Raw genomic sequence first — 25,342 nt, forward strand, 5'->3', positions numbered from 1 at the left:
ACTGCTTCTCCCTTGCAAGACAAGTCCATATGCGCTGGGGAAGGAGACTAGCAAAGCAAACATCAGTGGCAGCACATCCCCTTTTCCTTCTGCCATGAGGGTAAGACCTCACAAAAGAAATGCTGTAACGAAGATGCAGCAACCATCTACTTACTGCAAAGCGTCCAGGGCACAGTTCTGGTTAAAACAGCACATCCTTTGTGCTCCCGTGGAAAAACCATTCTTGGAGGGCAGACACTGCACGGGAAGGTTGGTACAGCCAAGGTGGCCAAGCTCATGCCAGGAGCTGCAGCTTCTTCCTCATGCAGAGCCCTGTCAGAAACGTGGCAGCAAGGGTTCTCCGTGCTATGCATCCAGGCAGCCTCCACGTGCACCCCTGCCCAGCCATCCTGTCTGGCACTGAGCCATCTCCAGTGGCATCTTCAGCACCAAACTGCCCAGTTCCAGTGATGAAGCAGGTGTATATATATTTTTAAAGTCCTCAAGAAACATAACATTATGTGATAGAATTTTGTCTTATATACCCCTTAAATAATATTTCAAGTACAGCTCTGCATCTGACAACAGAAAAAGAGGATCTGCTCCCTGGGTCAGTAATTCAGAGCTAGAAAGCACTATAATTAGAATCAGGAGTGAGACTGAAGACCCCAGTTTGTTTGCAAAACTAATTAGCTAATGTTATTAAAAAGCAACATAGAATAAACCAGAGCACAATCAGACTCTACTGCTACCAAACAAAGGACAGTTGTACTTAAGAAATTTTACAAAAAATAAAAAAAAAAATAAAAATACAACAACAGCAACAAAAAACCCACAACCGTTTATGGATTAGATTTCAGCCTGGGCAATATTCATACAACTTGGGAGTTAGCAAAATGGCTTGGAGAAGAGAGTTTCATCATAGAAAACACAGCTACTTCACAGCAAGATTTATTAATACATCCAAAAGAAAGAAAGAAAATCATTTTGTCACACTATATACAGATAATACATACAGTGTTTTATACACATATTACATCAGTTTTTACACAAGAAAAATATACATAAAAATGTAAACTTTTGTATACAAAAACCCTTAAACAAATTAAACAAGGACCAGATAACAAAAGGAGACCAATCTATTATCATTTCTTTTTTTTTTTTTTTTTAAATGGTAATACAGTACATTCATTGAGAAGTATGAGGAACACATGAGCCAACTTTTCCTATTTAAAGGGAAGGTACAAACAGGAGCTCTCCTGCCCGCCCCTGGAGTGCTGTTGGCGAGCGCTCTGGCACGAGGAGCAGTGCCAGGAGCTGCTGTCGCTGCTGGGACTGCACCGAGCAACCGCTCTCCTCGGACACCCCCAAGCTCTGCTCTCTCCAAAAGCGGCACACGTCCGCAGAAGCAAACACAACTGGGCTTTCTGTGCCCACTAGCTGGTCTTCCAGCTAATGCCGCAGTATGGGATGCGGCCGTGCAAGTTTGTATGTTCCCTTTAAGCAGTCACTAGGTGGATTTAGCTTTGCTGTAGCAAGTTGTTTATTTTTCCCAATGTACGGTATGCTGAACACATGTCGGGGATGAAAGGGAACAAGGAAGGGGTGTAAGAGACTGCTAATCCTTGCTACCATGCAGTTACTTCAAAATCAGTTACGTTTGCAAGCTACAATTCACTGGTTCAATTACACTGCCTCACCTTTTCTTTCCCACTGCAACTTTATGCTTTTAACTCTAGTGGCCAAGCAACTGTACGAGGCTCTTTGTTACAAGGCTGTTTCTGATATCAAAGTGTGATCAAGCTACCTTTAAAATGACACCAAACACAAACTTCTCTGAGACAGCCTTAAAAAGAGTGACCATTCCATTCCCTCTAAAGCACTTCAGATTGTCCATTTGCCACCTTCTCTTTCATTAAACCTAGGACAAAGATATTTACTGTTAATTGCAAAAAGGATATTGGTTGGGACTCTGACATCTGTTTTTCTCCACTTGCAGATAAATATTTTGGGGAATTTAAAAACAAAACAAAGCAAATTAAGGAAAACATACACAACAATAAAACCCAAACCCTAAAACCTCAGGCATCAAATAAGAAGGGAACAACTATTTAGTACGATGGTGAAAAAACAGTTGCAGAAACTCTTTGGAAACAAACAACAGATTCCAATGAAGGCTTCTCACATTAAATAAGTTAAAGACTTGTTACAGACATCTTCATAAAAACATCCATCCTCCACAAAGTATGTTAAAATGTAACACAATAGTGATGCACTGGTATTTTTCCTGGAAAGGACAGAAGAAATAAGATCTCCTTAGTGCTATCAGTACTACTAAATTTAGTAGGTGAACAATGATTAAAGAAGTAATGGGGAAAAGTAATGGGGAAAGCTGTGTAAAAGAAACCATGAATCATTAATTCTATTTGGACAAAAGGGAGATGGGGCAGAATGTGATTACAGTATGCCTCAGAAAACCCTGAAGGAAATAAATACTTGGGAATTTGTTTTTTCCATTTCTTTCTTACATCCATCTAAGTGATGGTGGGAGTAAGGGCTTGTCTGCTTGTTTTTGTTCTTTTCCTTTTTCTTTTTTTTTTTCTTTTTTTTTCTTCTTCTTTTTTAATAACAACCCTTCTAGTAAAAATTCAAAAGACAATTACAAATGGCTTTAGATAATTAAGTCTCCTTTTTAAAATAAAACTTTGATAACACATTTCTCCATTTCTTCTATATAATCTAGCCTCAGTGAAAATATTTCATAAGGGCCAGCAACTTGCAAAAAGTAAAAAAAAAATAAAAAATAAAAATAAATTGCCAACCAAGGTTCATAACATATACACATGTATATGCAGGACATCTACACTCTATATACATATTTAATATACGTATGCATGAGTATATATCAGGAGAGAACCAACGAGTATGTTCTCCACATACATAAACTGAAATAGCGTAATATATGTGTGCATATAAATATGTATTATACACACACAGTACACAGACATACCCATACACACGCCCAGACATATGTATCATAGAAATTGTCATGTATGATTGCATGAAAGCTCAGATGGAACAGTACATCAGTTACCTTTTTCTAATAGAAATGCAAGGAAGACAAAAATTCCATGGCTGAATCGTGGCCAAGAAAAATAGTGCCATACCCAGACTGAAAACGTGGAATGCAGGAAGGGCTCGATGACAGAACTGGAACAGCGCTCTCCATTGAAACCGAAACGTAAGCTAGCTATGAGTTTCAACAGTGCTTACATGTGACTGAGCAGGTTTCTGACAGCTGCTTTCTGCTCAAAGGATCTGGGAACCCAATTTAGCCAGAAAACAGAAAATAAAATACTTAACACAATTTTCTTGCATAAGCAAAATCATTCAATACACAATGAGATGCAAAGTACTAGCATGCTAATGGTCAACTCCGCAGCTCATTTTAGAATGTTTAATGATAAAATGTAACGAGCTGTGTTTCTCTTGATATGTTTGACACACCACCACTGCTTGGAACACAGCACAAGGCAGCCTTCTGACTGCTGCTTTCCTTACGGGAAACACATACTGAGCTCCCTTTTCTCCCTGGGGCTGAAAATTTAAGATCTTTTTCAGAAGGTTTGTTTTTCTAGTTTTGAGTATTCACCTCTAAATTATGGTGCTGGGTTAACCTTTTAATATGCTAGGTAGCTTTGCATCAGTTTTCTAAGAAAAGCTCGTGTTCATCTGCAAATCAATCACAGTCATGGTCAAGCACTATTGAGTATCTGGAAAAATCTGCCTAAGATCAAGCAAGTGCTCAGGGCCCAATTCAGCTGCCACTACAGTCACCAAGAGAATTTCCCTAATGCATAAGAAGAGCTGGATTGGGCCATTAAAGCCAATTACTGCCAGCAAGATAAGCTTTAGGGATACTGGGGTAAAGAGGAGCTGGAATGGAGGCAATGAAGCAGCGAAGCAGAAGAGGTCGGCATTGCAAGAGGCCTCAACACGCATTAATATAAACAGAAGCAAAAACGTACCAAGGAAATTCCACTTTGAGGGCTGAGGTAACAAAAAACCAATAGTGACCAAGATCAGATCCATCACTGATGTCATCCAAACCCTTCAGAAGAATTAAGACCACCTTGTTTGGCACAAGTGCTTACCTCTTACGCATAGGCTACACAGATAGTCTCTCTCTTTAGCTCACACACTTATTCATGTTACAACTAATGTGTGTGATACTATGTATATTCCATCTACATATCTGTATGCTTGTATATATAGACTTAGATCGATTGCATTCATATGTATTTATTGTACATCAAGAGGGCAAGTCCACATTCAGCAAAGTGCTACCAATATCTCATATACAGATATCTCTCTGTACAGGTATACACAAAAATGGGCCTATTTTTCCCCATAAAGGCATAAAGATTTATGCTGCTAACTCCCATATTACCACCAAACAACGAGAAGGCCTCTGACAACTTCCACCTCCCTGCCCGTTCATTCGTACATGCACATGCGCAAGAAAGGAATTGCAGGGGGGAGAGCTGTGTCTGGGGGCACCGACATACTGGGAGGGAGGGGGATGTACAAACATATTGATGTTCAATTTGCAACTGCACTTCAAAAAAAAAAAAAATTTAAAAAGTCTGTGCCATATTGGAAGCTCTGTTTTTCTAAACAGATTTTAAAGTCACCAGGATCACCATCACTAGAAGTGATACTGTATGAATGAATAACAATTAGGTTTTCATTTTCTCCAGCCTAAATATTGTAACTGATGAACAGTATGAAGAGTAAGCAGAAGCATAAGTTTTTGAGTGAGAACTCCCATAAAGAAATTTTGCTTCTCCAATTATGAGAAAAGCTAAGTGGCCAAAATTAAATTCAGAATTTCACAGCACAAGTGAAACTCCCTGGATTGTAAGTATATATTGCTCTGCAATCCACAACAGCAGTTTTTGTTTTTGTTTTTTTTTGCAAAAATCAATACACACAAAGACCTTCAGGAGAGAAAAGAATCTACTTTGAAGACAAGATGCTTTTACAGAATGGAGATCAGTCCATAAACAGTACCCCTTACAACCTAATTTGAAAACACAAGTACAACTGATTGACCACATTTTCTAAGTCAGACCGTGGGAGATTTTGGTATTAATTTGCAAAAATACAGTAATTCCTCTGTCACACCATCCCATCAAATACAGACCTTCCCATTTGAATTTCTTCTGAAAAATAACACTGAATTCCCCCATCCCTTTTCCTCCCCCATTTATTTTATTTAAAGGCTGTCTTTGGGAACTTGGTATTTTCATGGCATTTTAAACAGGGCTCAATGCAACTCATTTAAAAAACAGTAAAATTGACATGATATCAGAGTTAGCCTTATAACAGAAGATTATGTAGTAGAGAGTTTGAGTTATTTATACAACAGTGAGGACATAATAACCCCCTACTAAATAATCACATTTCTACAATACATTCCATCACCTCTCAACTACTTCTCTCTATACAAAACTAGGACCTACATACAATATACACATTCGTATCGCACATACATCCCCCCCAATGCATATTTTTTGTGTGTATATATAATACATACATGCACACAAGCAGTCTAATTCTATTTATAAGTCACAGTGGGAATTCCTTTTGTGAGGAAAGGAGGGGGAAAATTCCTGAATAAGACACTGTAGATTCCTAATGTTCTGACTTTTCAAATTCCAACTCACAGAGCTAACTGGAAATAAATACATTAAAAAAAAAAAAAAAAAAAAGGTCTTACAAACTTGGTTCACAACTTCCAGCTACAGTAGTTGGATTTTTTTAATTTGATCTATTTACCCTGTAACTAAATTTCTAATCATAGGTACAAACCACAGATAAATTATTGCAGAATGTAACACTCAAAATAAAATTTAAAAAGAGTTATAGGAACAGTAATATAAGGGTTAAAAAGAGTTCTATGCTTTGTTGATACAGGATACCATTTTATTTTATTTATATATATATATCTATATATAGATATAGATATAGATATCTGCAAGGTAGCAAAGAATAGCTGTACACCTTGACACGGCAAAGATCCAGTGTAAAAAGGTGCTTCACTAGTTTGTTTTTCCAAAAAAGCTTGTATATAATTTTATAGCTATTAAAAACACATATGCAACATAATTCATTACACTCAATACAGCTTTAGTATAAAACTTATAATTTATGAGGTGATGTTAATAGCATAAATTAATATACCATTTCTCTTAAAATCTACAATAAGTATTCTGAAAGCTCATTGGGGAAGGGTATCTTTAAATAAAAAGTTTAAAGCTGAGCGTGATGAAAAAGATTCTGTATGTTGAACTTGAGATGAGAGCCCCGAGAAGAGAAAGAGTCCCTAAGCCAGACACTGGACTAGAAAACTGAACAAGGATTTCTCTTTCTTGCGCTCTCACTTAGATGACGCTCTACCTTAAATTATTATTTACTTTTAAAACTATTTACTTTTTTTTTTTTTTTTTGTTAACTGCCCTTATTTCCACAAGGAATCCCTGAGACATACCCAAAACTGTACAGTGAAGGTAATCACTGTCAGAGAAACTGGTTCAACCCCTTCTGGTAGGATGTAGGTATTTTGCATGAGAACCGAACTGTCTGTCACTTCAGAATGAATCTGTTTTCACTGGAACCAACTACGCGCTTCGAGACGCAGGTTAGAGTCATTTCAGGGTAAATCAGTCCACTCCAAAGTAGAAGCAAATGACATAGCAGTCAGCTACATTAGAGCAATCTGCACCAAAGTTAAAGTTTTCCAGAGGATATCTGGGGACATCACCTACCCAGAGTTCACTTCAGTGGGCACCGGCTGACAAAGACAGAAATTGGGTAAAACAATAGCGTTGCTGGACCAAGTTCAGCATGCGCACAAAGTTCATACGCATGTACTCTGTATACCTCACTGTGTGTTTGGGGGCCTAGCAAGGGAAAGGAGTATGAAGAATGCATTTTTCTACATCAACTATGTACAGTTTTAAGGTCAAAAGCCTGAATTTCATCCTGTTCACTTCCAAACTGAATTCTGTGAGCCAGGGAAGACTGAAAAGGTGCCAACACTTACTTTAAGGAGACGGAAAAAGAAAGACGCCTCCAACTACTGATGTCCATCTACAGCCAAACCCAATGTCTTCTCTCATGCTTCCACTATGTCACCTTATTCCAAAGTAGCCAGAGAACAAGTATGTGGAAGCAGAATAAAACAAGGAAAAGCAAAGAACTCAACAAGCATGAGACAAGTAGCAGAACAGAAAAGCAAAAAGCTCCCAAGACCAAGTCACTGTTTTTGTGTTTTGTTTTTTTCTTTTTTTCTTTTTTTTTTTTTTTTTTTTAGAAGTGGCTAAAGACATGAATGAGAAAATTGTTCCAAGACACTTCTTCTGCAATTCCTCTTTCTTCCCCAAACTTTTCTTTTCCAACAACATTATTGTCTAGTTGTAAAGACAAAAACAAAATATAGCTGATGGAACTAAGGTCTCTCGTGACCATGACCTCACCTAAAGTCCAGGTTTAAGCATAGTAAACATAAATGTAGATTTTTTTCGCCACCAACTGTCCTTACTTTTAGTTGGACTTCTTCATGCAGGTTGTTAAAAAGAATAACTTAAATTTTTTCTTCATTATTTTCTGCTGATGCACTTCACAAAACAAGAGGAATCTGTGAAAAGGTAGATAGATGCTCACTAAAAATGCCTACATGTTCATAGCTAACGTGTTCACTCCTGGGATCAAGGTGGCACCTCAGCATCTAATTCATTACATATCACTCACTGCGTTATGAAAAAAGATCTTACTCACTGCTCTGAGAAATATTTCAGGTCGTTCTAGCACCCAAAATGCGTGCTATGAATTGCTGGAATCTCTCCTCCTTTTCGTTTTACAGTCATATTCTCTCAAGACCAAGCCACAGAAGACTTAACCAGTTGGCATTACTTATATTGGAGAAGTATCTGAGAATGGGAGAATAAAAAAAAAAGAATGGTGAAGAATGCAGAGGGGAAGGAAACAAAGGACTGGGGAGAGGGGAGATGGGACCTAAGACGAGCAGCCCACAACACCCCAGTACTAAATGTCACCCAAAAGATCAGAACAACTGTATGTAAGACCAGAAAGACCTAAATATATGGCTGGTGCATTAGCCCGAACTTATTCCTTCATTTAGTACTTCCATCACCATAGGGCCTTGCAAAAGACCTATACTAGGAGGAGACTCCCCTTCACATGTAATGGCAAAAATACAAAAGCAAAGAGAGAGATCCCAGCAGGAAAGCTGCCCAGGCACCCACAAAAACGCCTCACTGCAGGTTAAGTGGTCCGAAAACTCCTTCTGTCATGGTCCCTGCCCTCCAGAGTCTGCAAAAAGTCGACACCAGGACCTGGCTCTGCTGCTGCTGAGCTGGTGCTCATCAGCACTGCTGAGGCCTACGGGAAATGCAACACCCATGCTGCAGCGGGGGGAGTAGCTGGAGCTTTGGATGTGGACCAACAGCACATCCTTTTAACCATTAGGGCCAACTTCTCAGTGAAGACATTTTCAGAGGGTTTATTTTACTTCTTCTTGAGACCCTGGCAAGCCAATTCAATTCTAGACTGCATTTAGATGTGGTTACAGCAAACTCAAGCTCCAAAGGGAATTTGGCTACCAGTCTGCATGTTCAGCTGCAGGCCCTTTGCCTGGGCCATGTCCTGGAGCCAGCTGCATCAGTCTGTACATAACAGCTCACATCAGGGCTTCCAAATTTCTGAACTAACAGCTCCTCCCTCTTCAAAAAAAAAAAAGCAGCAACTTCCCTTGGCTTCCCTTTCCGGTTATGGATGGCTGTTAATATCTTTTTCCTTGCATTTGTATTTGTGACACCATCTCTGATTTTTACCTAACAGGCTGTAACCTTCAAGGCATTTTTCAATGTCTGCAACTGAGAGGTATGATTGCTGATTCGCTAGCCTGCTGGGTGAAGTGGGACATCTAGCTGTCACAGCCTTCTCCACAGGACAAGAGGCAGCCCTACACCTGTACTACCCCTCAGCATTATCAGCATAAATGTTTCACTGACTTCTCTGCCCAAAGATACAGAGAAGCTTGCTACCAAGAAGAGAACTAAGCAAGAACCTGAGGGGGACTGGAAGGCAGGAGAGGACAACACAACACATCTTTTCCATCTTCTTGCATCACAGCAATTACAAGGCCCAAGAACAAATCAACCTTGAGGTATCAAAGTACATACAGCTCCCCTCAAAGTTGGCATGAAATCTTCCTAAGTGAAAGGAAGCATCAAAGCATGTCTAACAATGTCTTAGACACCAGGTAAGCACGAGGCTGCTTCTGACCAGCCTCCATACACCATTACATGTCATTCTGTCAGTACTTACACTTTTGTACAGAGACTAATTGAGGTGCTGCTGTTAACCAAAACTAATCTTACTGGTATTTTTTTCTAGGCCTCTTCCCCCCCCCCCCCCGCTCCTCCCCTTCTAGTCTTTAAAACTGAAATCTTATGTAAGGAAATTAACTTTTAAGTTAAACTAGCTTTATTCAATTTGTTAACATGTAAAGGACGAAATAGATATTGACCATCTCAAATGAATGGACTGAAATTGCTACACTGACTCTTTGGTGAAAGGGTGATTAGAGTGCTAATTGCTGTATGAGGAGATGATATTCAAAAACCTCTGCAAGAGAGCATGGACTCTGCTAGGGAACCACTTAACTAGCAGCCTTAAGGACTACCTTAACGAGACCTGCAGTATGTCCCAGAGGAAGAGGTGTGAAACATCTCTGGCTGCACAAACTCTCAAATTGGGTCTCTCATACCCAACAGTAAGATGCTGATTCACTGAACTCAATGAGTTGTGTTGGTGTAGAAGCCCACCTGCAGGATTCATCCTGTAAACCTAAGATCAAAACCCCTAATTGCTTGGTAGGCTGTACTGGTGGCAGTGACAAAATGGGAGGTGAACCAGGAAAAGGCAAGAGTGGTGGCCCATTTCAGAATTCTGTATCAGACCGGACAGAGGGATTCCTATTTCAAATGTATACAAACAGAAATTTATTTTTAATAGTGCAGCTTTATTGCAAACTTAGTTTGCTCATTGAAAAATGTTACGTAGTCACTTTTCAGGGAAAAGACATCTAAGGATATACAAAACTGAAGTCTAAGTGGGGGAAGAGAGTTGATATCCTAGGCTGCCTTAAAGGAATACAGGTACATAATGGCCATTGATTTCAAATGGGAATTATGAACCCACATAGCTTTGACAACTTTTAAATTCCTGACTAAATCAATGCTTAGGTTAGGAGCTGGATTCTTTTCTGAGTTACAACAGTATAAACACACAGTGACCTTAAACCAAAGAGCTCCTCAGAAATTTATACCAATGTCAGCAAGCAGAACTTGACTTTAGGTTCCTCTCCTTCCTTCCCACCCAGCACCTGCTAAGAAAGAGAAATGTAATGTGGGGCAAATTAGTCTGCACGAGCTGCAGCTTCATTGGAGAGTTTGATGGGCACAAGAATCATTTCAAAGTCCTGAAACCAATTTAAGAAATTAACATCCTCTAAAATGACATGAATACACAAGCAGATTAAAGAATTAACCATTTGGTATACTAGTTCTCCACTCTTTTTCAGTCAGTCATCCAGAACACATTGAAGAAGGTATATGGACACAAGGAAAATCATTTGCAAATCAAACAGTTGTCTCCTCAACAAAGTGTGGGGAACATAATACAAAAATAAATAAATGCCTTGTCAGATTTGCCTCATTTCACAATACCACTGGGCATTCCTCAATCAGCAGGACAATCACAAGCAGGAATTCATAGGCTTCAATTCAACTTTTTACATGATTTAAAAACATTTAAATGTTACAAACATATTTAAATCACCACTTAAAAATATTCGGCTTATATTATTAAGATCTATTTTACCAAGTATGAAATAAGGACTTCATAACAACAGAAGCATCAAAATCATTTTTGTTTCCTCCACCCACATACACTTGCAATTTCAGACAGGACATACGCATCATCCATACTCCTTTATGTTTAAGGAGGACAGATCTTTCAAGAAATGGGATAGTATGATTGGTATGATAGTAAAAAGACAAGACCTGTCCCATTTAAACTCCATTCCTTAACAAGACAAAAGGAGAGGTTTGGGTCAGAGATTTTGGTATGGGTCTGACTGCTAAAAATGAATTTCTATACTAATTAAACTTAGTTCAATGATCCCTTGCTCGAACAATGTATTAGGCCTCCCTATAACATGTGCTTGGTATCTCCATTTCCTGGATTAGACTAGGATACGTGCAGGTAGGATGTTTTATTGTAAGGTAGAAGGAAATGTCTTCTACAGTCAGAGACTGAAATGTGGATTTTTCTATTCTCTCTCAACTGCATCTCAGAAACAAACCAAGAAGAAGAGTAGAGACTTACACTAATTAAACAAGTTACTTTTACAGTCCAAGTCAGAGTACAGTAGCAAGTTTGAGCCCTATAAAGTCACAAGCAAATTCCTTTTCTCACTTCCTGATAAAGAGATACAAGCGAACACCTCAGGATTTATGTTGCTGTTACCCCTCGGATTAATAAAATAAATCTAAAAGCTAGTGGACTCCATTCTTTAAGAACTGAAATTGCTACCAAAGAGTCTTAATACTATCTTCAGCAGGTAGGCAGTAAAAGCAGAGCTGTCCTGCAGACAAGAGGAATTCTTATCTCCCTATTTTGCTTTAGAGATTTCTCTTTTGGTTAGCCATGACTACTGATAGGTACCTGCTAGTTCCTTACATACATTCAGCTTCACATACAGAGCATCATATCCCACAAGTGTCTCAAAAACTATATGGCTCCCAGGGGAAAAAAAGCTAACCAAGGAAGTTTCAGTAGCTAGTAATAATTTGAGAAATGCATCCATTTGGAACTTACCAAAGGGTCTGAACTAAACTTGCGTGGATGGGCAGAATACCAACCGAATTCTTCCAGTTTCAGCTGGGAAATACCTGTCAGCCTGTCAGACAAAGAGTCTGGGACAAAGCCACACTTGAAAAGGCAAATCATCAATGCTACAAGGCCACAGTAATTCAGCAAGGGAGGGAATTTCTGCACAGGAATCCTCACTGTACCATGATTCTGTTTAAATCTTTCAGGTTTTCTTTTTTTTTTTTTTTTTTCCTTTTCTTTTTCCCTGGGCTAACTTTGACATCAGCCTTCAGATTTCTGGGCAACCAGTCAATTGGTCCCCTTGCTGCTCAATGAATTAAAAATCATCATCATAAAAAACAAAAGTCAGCATGCAGTAAGAACAGTGACCAGTTCTGGAAGGGAATAACACCCACTTCTTCACCAAAAGAAAAGGAACTGCTGCTCCCTGCACCCCAAACACACACACACACGCACGGAGGAGGTCAAGACACTATTTTAAGAAACTGCCAAACTCATCCCGGAACCATGGTCTTGTTTTAGGACTTCAGTGCACCATTCTCAAATCAATGTGTGCAGCCAAGTTTTCAATGCCAGATGCTACCTTTGGAAAAAAAAAGTTGTGTTTTTTTTTTCTTAAAAAAAAAAAAAGAGAAAAAAATAAAAAAAAATCAAAATCAAAATAAAAATCAAGACTTCTGCCCACAGGAAAACTTTCTAGCAGATGCTAATGGGATGGCAAGCACTGATCCGAACCCTAGGAAACAGTAACATGCATCAGTAATCTGAGGTATCTTCCCATTTCTAGGTCTTACTGCTAAGATCAATTACATCCAGTAACTGTGCTGTATCCTTAAGGAATTATTGGGGAACGGTGAACCTGCCTGCAATAAATGAGCACCAGTGCATAACAAGCACATGTGAACGCTACAGCAAGGTTCACAGGGGGCTAACCCTGGTCAGTACTGATGCAGGGGTTTTCTTCTTAACCCCCTCTTAAGAAAAAAAAAAAAAAAAAAAAAGAGAGGACAGAAAAAATAAAGAAAAGGAAGAAAGGAGAAAGGAAAGATAGAAAACACAGGTCCCCCATCTACCTGCACATAGCCAGGCAGACAAGCTCAGTTGGAGGTGGTGAAGGGCGCGGATGCGTTATTGGTACTGGTAGCGGTGGCACCGGTCACTGCGAAGCCCGTGGGAGGAGCTATGGAGCTGTGGCTGGGCTGCAGGTCCTTGGGGATGCCACTGTGGGAGCTCAGCTGGTGCCCAAAGGCTGCGCTGAACTGAGGGAGCTGTTGCTTGGGGGAGGTGGAGGCCATGAGTTCAGCGGAGGCAGGACCCATGCCACTGAAACTGGTCTGCGGTAACCCCGGGAGCACACTGGAGCTGTTGGGGGTCACAGTGGCGAAGGCAGGCTGTGTGGTCTCTGAGTGCGAGGTGGTAGGTGGTGTGGACAGGGAGGTGGACAGGAGGTGTCCATCTGCACCAAGAAGGTTGCTAAACGGAGAGGGGTCCCCAAGATTGACAGGAAGATTTCCCCAGTGAGTTCTGGGGTTGACCACCCCGCTAAGTGGCACATCCAGCTGAGTTGGGAGCAAGTGCTGTGCCATCATGGGCATCTCTGCTGAGAAGGTAGCTGCCAGGTTATCACCAGGAAAGGATGTGGTGTGAGGGGATGTGATATGGTCACTGTAGGGAGACGGCACATGCTCACTATCATAATGGCTTCCATGGGGTGAGGAGTGTGAATGGTCACTGCTGTATTGCTGTCGTGAGGTGATCAGGTCATCTGCCTTGCTCAGCAGCTGGGCAGGGTGGGGCCTCTGGGAGGCATGGCTGCCATCATGAAGTCCATGAAACTGTCCTGGGAAGGCTCTCTCCCCAAGGCCACTCTGGCTTATCAGAGTGGCAGAAGTAAGGCCGACGTTGGCTGGGGCTGAGAATTGCCCCTGGATCTGCCCTGCCAGGGGCGTAGGTGGGTTGGACAAGGTAGCAGAACGGAGCAAGTTCTCATCCAGCTCCAGACCGGAGAAATTATCATGTACTATACGCCCATTCAACAGCTCCCCCAGATCCGTGTTAACCTCTCGACTCAAGGACTGCATTCCTGGAGCTCCAGCACCTGTAGAGAACACCCCTATCCCTCTATCTGACAGCTCCTGAACTGGCACACCATCTGTCTGTGTAAGTACTCCAATGGTACTCAGGCACTCAAGAGAAGTTACAGCCTGTAGGGCCCGTTCCAGTTCTTCAGCCTCTTCTGTAGTCGGAAGGAGATCTCCATTTTTACCTGCAGAAACAGGGCAACCAGAAATTAGAACACTTATCTCAGGTAAGCCCTACAGTGGTACTCTAAGGATGCAAAGGTACAGAGAGCTCAGTATAGAGCTGCAGTGTATGATAAGCTTCCAGAATGGCTTTGCAGGACAGAGAAAGTTTCCTTCACAAGCATTAACTAGGCAAGCAGTGTAAGAAAAACTAGAAATTACACCTTCATCTCCTGTGGAATTCTCCCCTTCCTCTTCCACATACGGCAGTGCAAGATACCCCCTGAACTCACTAGATTAAAAAAATCAATGCTGCAATAACACAAGCAGTCTACAAAGTCCCTTCTGTTTACCACACAGCCTCAAATGTACACAATCAGTACAAATTAGGTTAATTTCAAGTCAAACACACACTGATGTCATATCAGATCTGAAAAAGAGCAAAGAAATCACATCCCCCAAGTGTGGGCTGTTCTAATTTCTTTGTTACCTGTGATAGGTACTGAACTTCAGAATCCAGAAATTCATGCACAGTTCTGATCAAAAGCTAGTTTCAAAAATGTGTTTAAAGATTTTATTTTCACTCTCTTCTCCTTTGATAAAAGGCCAACATTGACTGTGATTCCAGCCCCACTCAATGGCAGAAAGATGCCATTACTGTGAATATGCTTGATTAAACTGCAAGGCTGACAGGCAATAAAAATGCAAAATGAATTATTAAAAAGCTAAACCAATTAGGATTTACAGAGCAGTAATTGTAAGAGCAAGCCGTGAACTACACACACCAGCCTTTTTAAAGTCTGGTTTATTTCAGAGCTCACAAACAAACAATAAGGCAGATGCATTCTCCCTTGTCTAGAAGTTATTACCTTTCTGGGAAAGCAAGCAATCCCTCAAAACGTACGTTTCAGAAATACTTGCTTCTTCAGTTCACAGACTGTGTTCATGCTAGTGTAGAATAAAGTAAAATAAAATGGTACCTTCAAAGAAATCAAAATCTTGCAAGTCATCAGGCAGCCGTGGCAGGACATCAGAGAAGTCCTCCTGATTCAATTCCAAGTCATGTGGAATGTCTGTAATTTCATTGGCGATATCATCAGGCAGCTCATCAGCACTCAGCTCTGGGGTGGAGGGGCTCCTGTACAGAAAGTACCATTAGTCCTTTTCAACTTTGATTCCTCCAAATGAAAATTATAAATGCACAGCCAACTATAACAGATGTTTCCCCATACTTTTTTTTTTTAATTATATCTAGAAAAAAATGCTTTTAGAAAGTTTACAGTTAGCCTAAAGATTAAATACCTGAGATGTGGCATCAGAAGCAAGGCATTTTATCCATCAAATTTAACATTTGCTCAGATCTAAAATTATCCACTCTAAGGTTTTTTCAACAGTCACATGGAGATGTAGCTTCTAGTCCTGAAGCATCTTACTGCTTCAGATGCTGATCAGCACAGCAACATCACACCTTTCTATGCTCCTTTACAGCTTTCAAGCTAGCAGCGAGCAGAGTGGGGCAGGGCAACCACTGACCGTATGTGGGACATCTCTACTGGCAGTGAGACACTGGCGGGCATGGTGAGGTTCCCTTGGGGCACTGCAGGAGGAATAGGTTTCTGGGGCCGGCGTGGGCCTCGCCTTCTCTTCTTCTTATGTTTTTTGGTAAGTGCAGGTGGCTTTGTTTTTTTCCTGGGTTTCCTCTGCTGCTGGTGCTGAACTTTACGGGAGCTGTCCCCTCTCAAGAAATTGTCCTTTGGGAATAAAACAATAGCAATGGGAGAAAATTAAGAACAAATATTACTTTCCTTGCCCCTGGTCATTCCACATATATTTACACATAATGCAAGAGAGATTGCTAAGTTAAACCCAGGCAAGATACACAAAATAAACTGTTTCCTTTCTCACTGATCCCAATGGCAAAAATCACGTAGACCAAAACATGAGGTATGGTCAACAGTGTGTAAAGTCACTTAATAAAATCATCATAGCAAACCTTAACAAAATCAGTGCAAAAACTGTAACCTTTGGGTGCATTCCTGTGTTGAGGTGGCAATAATGGGGATAGTGTGTAGCAGCTGAAGCTACCATCCTCAAGCACCCACTGCCATAAAAGAGGGACACTGCACTAGGGCTAGGGACTTGTAAAGGGTGTGGGTAAGCAACTGAAGCCTCATTGCTTCTGAAGAGAAACCCACTGGCCAGTTACAAAATGAAACAAAACAACGTTAATTTTCAGTTGCCAATATACTGGGAATGGCAGAGGATTTTATCTGCTGCAGAAGTAAACCTTGAGAGACACAATAAAGATTGCCTGGGAGAGGGGGAACCAGTCTACACAAACCTTTCTGTGCAGCAGAAGCCCTCATGTTTTAACCCAGAAAACTCAATAATTCACAATTATTGGAGATTAGCAGTCAAAAAACCATCATCAACAAAAAAAAAAAATGCACTCCAAAAACAGAACAAACATAAAGGGTAGTTTTATGCCTACTGCCTTGAAGAAAAGGCAAGACAGTAGTGTGTGTGTGCGAATTATCTGAAAAGCTTTGTTCTGGAAGACTGAGAGCATAAAAGGTGAGCAGAGGACATCATCTTAATTTGTGTAATCTCTCAATTTGTTGTAGGCCACTACTTTTCCTCTGGGATGCACAGATCCCTGAAGGGGATCAAAGACAACTTTTTTAGTTGCCAAATGGTAAACGAAGAAGCAAAACCATTATCTTTATTCTTGCAACTGTTATCTACACTTCCTCTAGAAAATATTTTGGGCCCTGTATAGTAATGTTGCTTGAGAAGAAATGCTCTGACCATAACACACTCATGCTACATTCAGATCCAATAGTCATGAATTAGCCCCCCAAAAAATGACCACAGGATCTCTCACAAAGATTTCTCATTTCTTGATTCAGGAGAGGAGTCAAATATCTTTCAGTGAAGGATATTCTCATGTGGACTTTATTATATCCTCAAAAGTATATAAAAGATTTTTACAGTATACTTTACACTAATTGGGAATGTCTTATCCTCTTAAAAAAATAAAAGGGAATGAACTCTTAAGTTTGTAAACTTGCGGTCTGTAAGGCAAGAGGTCACCCAATACAAAGAAATAATTACATTTTTGGCTTTGTTCTTACCATTTTTTTGGCATGTTCTTCACACAGAGGTGTCTGATGTGTAATGTCAAAAACTGGCACAGAGCACTGTTGACCATCTGCAAACTTGGCTGTGCAACTTGAGAAGAGCTGCTGAGAACGGTTCAATAAGATATCTGTGCATTTCTGCATCAGGAATAACACACAAGGCAACGATGGAGAAACGCCCTTTGATTTATCAATCTGATAAAGATCAGAGCCTTCAACTCTATCTGTCCATAGATGCTATTTTTAATGAGTATCTTAACTTTGTTATTCAAGTTCAAAGCTAGGTAAGGCTCAAACCCAACTTTTAAAGTGAAAAACTGCATTCATGCAGAATGTCTAATGATTTTATTATATATTGAGATAGTTTTATGGAAGCAGCTATTTCACTAATGAGTTCTTAGCAAAAAGAAGCCTTTTCCTGGAGTCTTAATCAATAGATCAATAGTACCAGTTGAAGCAGTGTAGTCAACAGGACTATTTCCTTACAGACTAATGACAATCCTTACTGAAACATTAAAGAAAGACTATTTCTTAATTCAATCTTTTGAGGTACATTCTTGGCATTTATCTTTAGAGCACAGACAAAGAAGTTTCAAGATTCTTCCTGCTACTCTGAAAAAAGATGTGCAATCAGACAGAAAGGTCAAGTAAATCTAAACGTAAGCTCGCTGAGACTTTCTTCAGAAAAATCCCCTGCAGGAGTAAAAATGTTTCTAGTCTTAAAGCAAATCAAACAGATATTTCATTGTGTTTTTTCAAACATTAGAAGTATTCTTTCCATCTTGGAACAGTTCTCAGACTGATTCTAACCTCAACATCACTATGTATGTTCAGAAAATGTTAAAATGTTAAAATGCAAAAAAGAAAAGACAAAGAAAATGGAAAATGCCTGCAGAAGGCAGTCTGGATTGCAGACTTTGACAGAAGGGCCAGAACCAAAAGCCTCCTAATTTTAGGAGAGGAAATTGGACATTTCTTCTTAGTGAAGAAAATGCAGAGGGAACAAAATGGGAATGAATGCAAAAATCACTATTCTTGACTTCTCTACACTACATACACCCACAAACAAGACCTCTTGACCTTAGAAATAAAATAGAATTCTATATCACAAGGAAAATCCCCAACACAGCTGCACACCATGATACTCTCTCAGAGAGGTTTTTGAGCTATTCTGCAGACAACTTTTTTTTTTTTTTTTTTTTTTTTTTAAGACCTGCAAAAATCACCTAAGAAAAACAAGGCATTTGTAAACCTAAAAACCTGAAAAGGTGCTGCTGTCTGATAGCAACTGGAACAGATAAGCACTAGTCACTTAAAATACCAAAGACCAAAGGAATTACTCCAACAAAAACCTCCAACAGGTATTCATCTATAAAAAGACAAAGCCTGCAGCATTCTTAAGTATTCCAGGTAAGAGACAAGCCTATCTATAGCCTTCAGACTCAAACCTCATATCTAGTGTGCCTCCTCCTTTCTGTGGACTTCATGCATAGGACAGGACAGATCCCTCTCCTGAATACAACTCTCAAACTTAGTTAAGAGGATACGCTGAAAACAATGCCTGGTGAATGGAAGGGCCTTGTTAGTGCACTGTTCTCCCTTCGAAGTCCCACTACAGGTTGTCGGTTCTGCATCTCTCTGCCTCGCTTGGCTTGTGCTGAAACAAAAGCATAAAAGAGTTTGAAGTCAGAAACGCAGCCTCAGATGGTAATTTAGCATGACTATTCCACTGAATGTGGCACAGTAGAACTAAACTTATAGCACACGTGTGTGTATGTCATGATCCAGATGGGTGCACACTACTACCACACTCTGAACAGGGATACAGAATAGATGTCGATGACAGGTGAAGGTATGATGCAGTTAACAGGATTATTGTTTATTTCATGGGGCATTAATTGTAATGAGAGGTGCTACGTGCTGCTACCATGTAAATACTACTACACCCTGCAACAGAGCCCAGAACAGCAGTAGGTGAGTGTCACCACAGGTGACCCTTTCAAATGAGGTCAACCTTCAGAATACGATGTATTGGGTATGTCCACACAGGCAGTCAAGTGCACTTTCAAGCCTGTTCATAAATCAAAACATGCCGAGCATCCCCAGAGCTTACATGCAAGCATGTGCTCAGACAAACTTAGACTGAGCTCTGGAGTGGCAGAGCCTGAGCGTGCTCAACATGGGTAAAAGCTCTCCTCCATCAATGTGCTACAGCCCAATCCACCAGCAGGTGCCCGGAGCTGAGCGTTTGTTCAGCACAGCCTCAGTGCTTTGAGCCTGAACTGCAAGCAGGCGACCAGTCAGCAGTGTGGATGAGTACTGCAAGCGTTACACAGCTCGCTTGGTGTTAGCCTGCTCTCAAGGCATTTGTCACCTTCATGTAGATAAAGCTGGCGGTTCCAGGGCTGAATTTCCCCTCTGTACACGTTGTTTTCTAGGTTGACAAAAAGCTGTCTGTAGCCTGACTGTTTTCATTCAGCCATTACTGTCATCAACTGCACTTTGACTGAGCAAAGTTTTAGTTAGCAATATTACCCCTGTGAAACATTTCATAACTGAAAAGACTGCAGTTACTTAATTCAACCAGAGCAGTGATGACAGACATACCTGGCTTTGCTAGTCTACCCAGAACAATTTAATCTTGTGAGATAAAAGGCCTTAATAATGAAAAACCCAGCAAGTGTTGTCAGTTATGGCGAGGTTTTTACTGTAGCTTAAGTTTGTAGACTTTTATGCATCTTCATAAACTAGTCATGTACCTCTACATTACACCTCTGAGCAGCTCTCCCAGCATCACTCCACTTCCCCAGCAATAAACCCTCCACCTGCCACAAACTACAGCCCACTGTTCAGCAACGAGAGCATCCCATGATCAGAATATACTCTCAGCACCCTGCCTGCCTCTCATGTCAGCTCTCCCCACCTCCATAGTCACACACTCTGTAGAGCAAAACCAGAAAACCAAAGGAAACTGCTGGCACCCAAGACGTAACACCAGAGTTCAGACTTACTCTGTCTCTGTACACATATGAATCAACCAACTCTCAGTACGCTGAGAGCTGGAGGGATGTTGACATTATCTAGAAAGAATTCCCACAGAAGGTAACCTTCAGAGTTGTTAGAAGATACTTATTTTGTTGCAGAGTTTCATTTAATGTTAGATTGAGTTAAATCTAACAAAAGGCATCAGTTTAAGTTTGATTTGCTGGGAAGAGAATTAAGAGGAAGTATTGACTTCATAAAAAACAAAACAAACACAAAAAAAACAATTCTGTCTGAAAAAAAGAAACCTATTGAAGCAGGGAACTAAAGAACCAGACTGGTCACGCTCTAAAGAACTGGACTTATTAAAGTACCAGATATTTGTAGCTAGCCAAAATACATAGATTAACTAACAACGATAAATTTTAGCAGGACGCTAACTTCTCTCATGACATTTCAGAAGTCAGGCCCAGCTACAACTGAACAAACAATCCACATTTTAGAACAAAAAGCTGAAAAATGCCTGTCTGCACGGAAAATACTATATGCCATGTTTATTTTACCCTGCAGGCAGGCATTTATATGCCATGGCTGTTCTTCCTTGTGCATGCCTACCAGTTTCACAGTTCAGCATTTCAGCTGCTAGATACTCTGCCCATCTTCGTCTTGCCCTGACCCTGGCTTACTGCAGTCACACAGGAAGGTCTAACCTGGTACGAGCACAGGTCGCTCTCCGGAGCTCTTGTATGAGTTGCCCAGCACGCTCCGGCTCTCTGCTGGCCGCCTGCAGCAAGGCTTTCCGAAGTGTGTGCCGGCATTTCTTCTGACGGGATTCTGCCCGCTCCAGGCGGCAGAGGTGCTTGTATTTCTGCTGAAAGTAAGTGCAAAGTCTGGTCACCCTGGAACTCCTGTCATCTGCATTGTCATCATTGGACCTGGAGGAGGGGAAATAAAAACAGATGGGCTTTAAGTATTTTTTTTTAAGGAAGTTGATTTGTCAGTTTAATAGAACTTCAAGTTGGTGTCCATCTTCTAGTCCCACAGACATACACAGGCTGGTATGAAGCAGGGATGCTTGAGAAAAGGTAAGAGCAAGATCCTTTTTGAATTCTAAAGGTACTTACCCTTCTTAGTATGTCATTATTAGAGATTACATCAATTTATCATCAAGTCTGACACATTTAAATGTCTGGAGCCTGCTGTTCAAAAAAAAATCTATACTGTTAACCTTTATTTACTGTAAATGTCTCAGCAAATGAGACAAACTCTTAAATCAAAGTGCAATTAATGGAGAAGATAAGGGTGGGGAACTACGTAGTGGAAATTTATTGAAGAAAGGTCATGTGGAGATGATAGTCAAATTCTAACAAGTACCAAAACTGCTGACCTTTACCTTTTCCAATTCCTCTTACTTTGCCAGGCAGTGTTTTCCCTTCTAAACCAAAATACACTCATACAGCCAGCGTGAGGCTCTACATGCTCACTCCTTCTCACACTAGATATATACCAATGACATGCCCACAGCTGTAATGGAGTTACTTCAGCCTTCTTCTTAAGAAGTGTGCAGAAAGCATCTCTCAATTTTATCAAACTCAGCCCTGCAACTTTCATAGTCAAATGAACCTGGACTGATATACCAGTCCCATCACACTCAACTGCAAAAATGATGTAGGGGACAACACCCAAATGGGACCAAAGTCCCCGTAATTCCACCAAACTGTTTCTGAGACAGTTAAAAAAAAAAAAAAAAAGTGAGGGAAGAGTGATTTAAGTACCAGTGACTACTCTCTAAGGAGATTTTAAGACAGTTGATGCAGCTTTCCCCTTGCTCCAAGGTTAAAGTTGACTTATCCTAGAGCCACAGAGAAGTAATTAATGTTTAATTCCAAAGTTACTGAGGAAAAAATCAGACCAGTGCTAAGCAATGATCAGAAGGAGGACTGGTCCCACTCTGTTTGCTTCAGAAAGCCTTTCCCATTTATCTTGGCTTTCTGAATGTCCAGGCACATATCAACAAGGCTATCAAAACCATGTCAACATGTTCGTAAAAAAAAAAAAAAAAAAAAAATCAGCAAAAAGAATGAAATTATCACTGGGACTTGTTAAAACAGCAGGGTCCCTGAAGCTGCCAAGCAGTCCTACACACCAAGCACCCGTTTGCAGAAGGATGCTCTTGTTCCCAGAGCAACGGAGTGAGCTGAGGCTAAGCAAGGCAGACTTTGTTCAGTTCTTCCTTTAAGTTTTTTCTTATAGAAATGAGGAATGTTTTGCTAACTTTCCCATCTGTAAAACAACGGGAGGGCAGGGGCGAGAAAACACATCCAAACAAATGAAACAAATCCAATCCTCCTAAGGTTCATACTGCAGGGCTTGGCTGGTGTGACCGAGTGAACTGACATCCAAACCTGCACACGGCAAGGCAGACCACAACTGGCTGATAGCAGAAGGATGCAAAATACCAGCTGCGATATTTAGTAAATAAACTAAGATCCAGAAAAGCAGACAAAACAGCTGTCCCTGAAAGGCAATATGAGTAAGACCTACTTTCCTTTGTGGAAAATCTTATTCCATACACATGCAGGCTAAATTTAAGAATCTATTTAAAAAAGATTGCCCACAAAAACTCCACATGAGCAAACACTGCCTGGGCATAAACACACTTTTTTTTTTTTTTAAAAAAGTTTTATGTAAAGCCAACCATACTTTATATTTTGCCTGTTAAAATAGATTACAGATTATTTTCAAGAAACGCAAATTGCAAGTAATTAACCTCTGGAATAAAATGCTAAGCAGTAAACAACCTGTTAAAAGTATTTAACGTATGCAATATTTAAAATATTGAAGAAGAAAAGAAAATACACTTTTAAGCTCTCTTAGGAAAAAATGCCTACTGGGAAAACAACAACATCAAAAACCCACAGCCTGATTAGAAAAGTTTAATTATGTACTATTTATAAAGGTTTTCCTTCTTTTAATGTATTAAAAGAAAGCAAAAATATGGACGGGGTCAGTTACACATAGATAGGTCTAGGGTCTTAAATGTTTTGCTATCTGCTCTGGGACAAATTACTTAAAGAACTTTGCAGACATATTAATTTAAAATATGGTTATAAAAGTTAATTTGTAATTAAGAAAGGAATATTCCTTAGCAAAAAAGTGTTTCATTTTTTGAGGGAAAGGTGTTTTTCAATGCAAATTTGAGACCTCTGACCTGCCTCTCATTGAAATAGACAGAAGTCACGGTATTTTAATGCGTTTTGAACTGAAATTTATGAGATCATTTTAAAAAGCAAGATTAAGATATATATGCAAGACAGAAAAAAATCGTGCTTGCAACAAACAAGGATTTATTTCAAGACTAACAGCTTCTAGAAGTCTATTCTGAATTTTGTTTCCAGGCCAGTTAGGTTAACCAAAACATATTTATTTGCAGGTTCAAAGAGACCTAAAAATAGCACAATGACACTTTTTTTTTTTTTTGTCCTAGGCAAGTATTGAAACCGAAAGATACTTTTTACTGCCGTCTGTTTATAAACAAGTTTACCAACTTCTATTTAGCCTATTCTCTTAAGGGGCATATATAATTTTTGAAGTACAATTTAACGTGTGGCATTTCATTTCTTAAAAGAAAACTCAAAATGCATGCAAATGATCTGATAAATAATCCAAAAAGCTTCTTCACAACCCTTCCCTTTAAGGCTGTCGCGTGTAAACATCAAGGGAGTTCTTGCTGACTTCATGAAGAAAACAAAGGCAGCACAACGCAGCAAAAGGGTAGAGCGAGCAGGCGGGCATGGTGACAGCGCCGTCAGGGGAGCAGGAGAGCAGGCTTTCCTTTAAAGCTGTTTGTTTTCCAGTACTTTCTGAGCTATAAGACCCTGTGCTGGAATCACCTGGGGGGCACCCTCCTCTCTGGCTGCAGGGAATAAGTCTCATTCCCCCACTGATGCCAGCGTCCCCGCCGGCCCACTGCCTGCGGCCAGCCCTGTGCCGTCGCTCCCACTGAAACGCCCGCGTGTGCCTCCAAGGAACCCTTTTTTTTAAAAAAATAAAATATTGAAGGCAAGAAGAGTGAAAGCAAGCGTTTGGCCTGTGTTTCCACAGATGATGGCAACAGTATGAGTTTTATAGATTAAAAGGGCCAGAAGGCAAGCGTACTCAAAACATATTCCTGTTTGTTTTAGCATTAATTTTAAACCAGTCTGGGGGTTTTCTGAGAGTTTAGGAGCCACTACGGTATCGCATAAGTTCAACAAGAAGTCAGAGGATTCTGCCCATTATCACCCAACCAAAAATGCTGAAAACAACCTGTCCGATAATGCAGAAATGAGCTGTTCGCTTTCTTCTTCTAATCTGCTCTGAGAAGCATCCCTCCTGCTATCTTCTGCGGAGTCAAAGGGAAAAGGACCGCAAGAGCAGACACAAGTGAAAAACCAACTATCTTTTAACCAGCTTTGCTATGGAAAACAGTAAGTAAATATCCAAAGAAATAGTTTGAACTAATTCATCTTCAGCAGTGGACAGACTATAGTGCAAAAATGTCGAAGTAAAACATTTCAGGTAATAACATCCTCTACATAAGCTTGTAGAATAGAAATAAAAGTTTTAAAAGGCTAGCGTCAAGTGAACACATCTGTGTTTATTCATAAACAAAACTAGGAAAGCTGCTGAAGAGCTAATACTGGGCAGACTGATTGAAGCACAAAAGCAGCTAGTACTATACAAAAATGTATCCATCGTGATCAGTTAATAAAGTGTTTAATTGAAATGCATAAAATGCTGGAATGGAACAGAAAATGTCAAGACAAGGTATCAGTATGTGAAAACAAGGAAGAATTCAAAGGAAGTTAAGACAAATAGAAGACAAAACACACACAGATGACCTTTAGAAGTTGATGAAAAAAAAGAGGGATCTGTGGAAGAACCAGATCAAATGTCAAAGAGAAAAGAGTGTAAGGGAGTCATTTGATAGATATATCTGCTTTGAAAATTATCCGTGATTTAAAAGATGAA

General features: G+C 40.2%; 1 protein-coding gene across 4 annotated transcripts in view; it reads right to left on the minus strand.

Moving 5' to 3' along the window:
• Window positions 1-914: 914 nt before the first annotated feature.
• Window positions 915-25,342, minus strand: part of INO80D (INO80 complex subunit D) — a 44,979-nt gene continuing 20,551 nt past the window's right edge. For 2 of the 4 annotated variants that reach the window (XM_068685948.1, XM_068685949.1), the window contains exons 7-12: window positions 21,040-21,264; window positions 18,895-19,004; window positions 17,342-17,475; window positions 15,741-15,958; window positions 15,188-15,345; window positions 2,546-14,230 (exon numbers count right to left, since the gene is read on the minus strand). In XM_068685948.1, the coding sequence (XP_068542049.1) occupies window positions 13,062-14,230; window positions 15,188-15,345; window positions 15,741-15,958; window positions 17,342-17,475; window positions 18,895-19,004; window positions 21,040-21,264 (2,014 nt within the window). In that variant the 3' untranslated portion in view covers window positions 2,546-13,061. Of the gene's footprint in view, window positions 2,267-2,545; window positions 14,231-15,187; window positions 15,346-15,740; window positions 15,959-17,341; window positions 17,476-18,894; window positions 19,005-21,039; window positions 21,265-25,342 lie in introns of those variants that run through there. The other 2 variants (XM_068685947.1, XM_068685946.1) reach the window with 2 other exon arrangements.

Source organism: Anas acuta, chromosome 6 (genome assembly GCF_963932015.1).
Source record: "Anas acuta chromosome 6, bAnaAcu1.1, whole genome shotgun sequence".
NCBI lineage: Eukaryota > Metazoa > Chordata > Aves > Anseriformes > Anatidae > Anas > Anas acuta.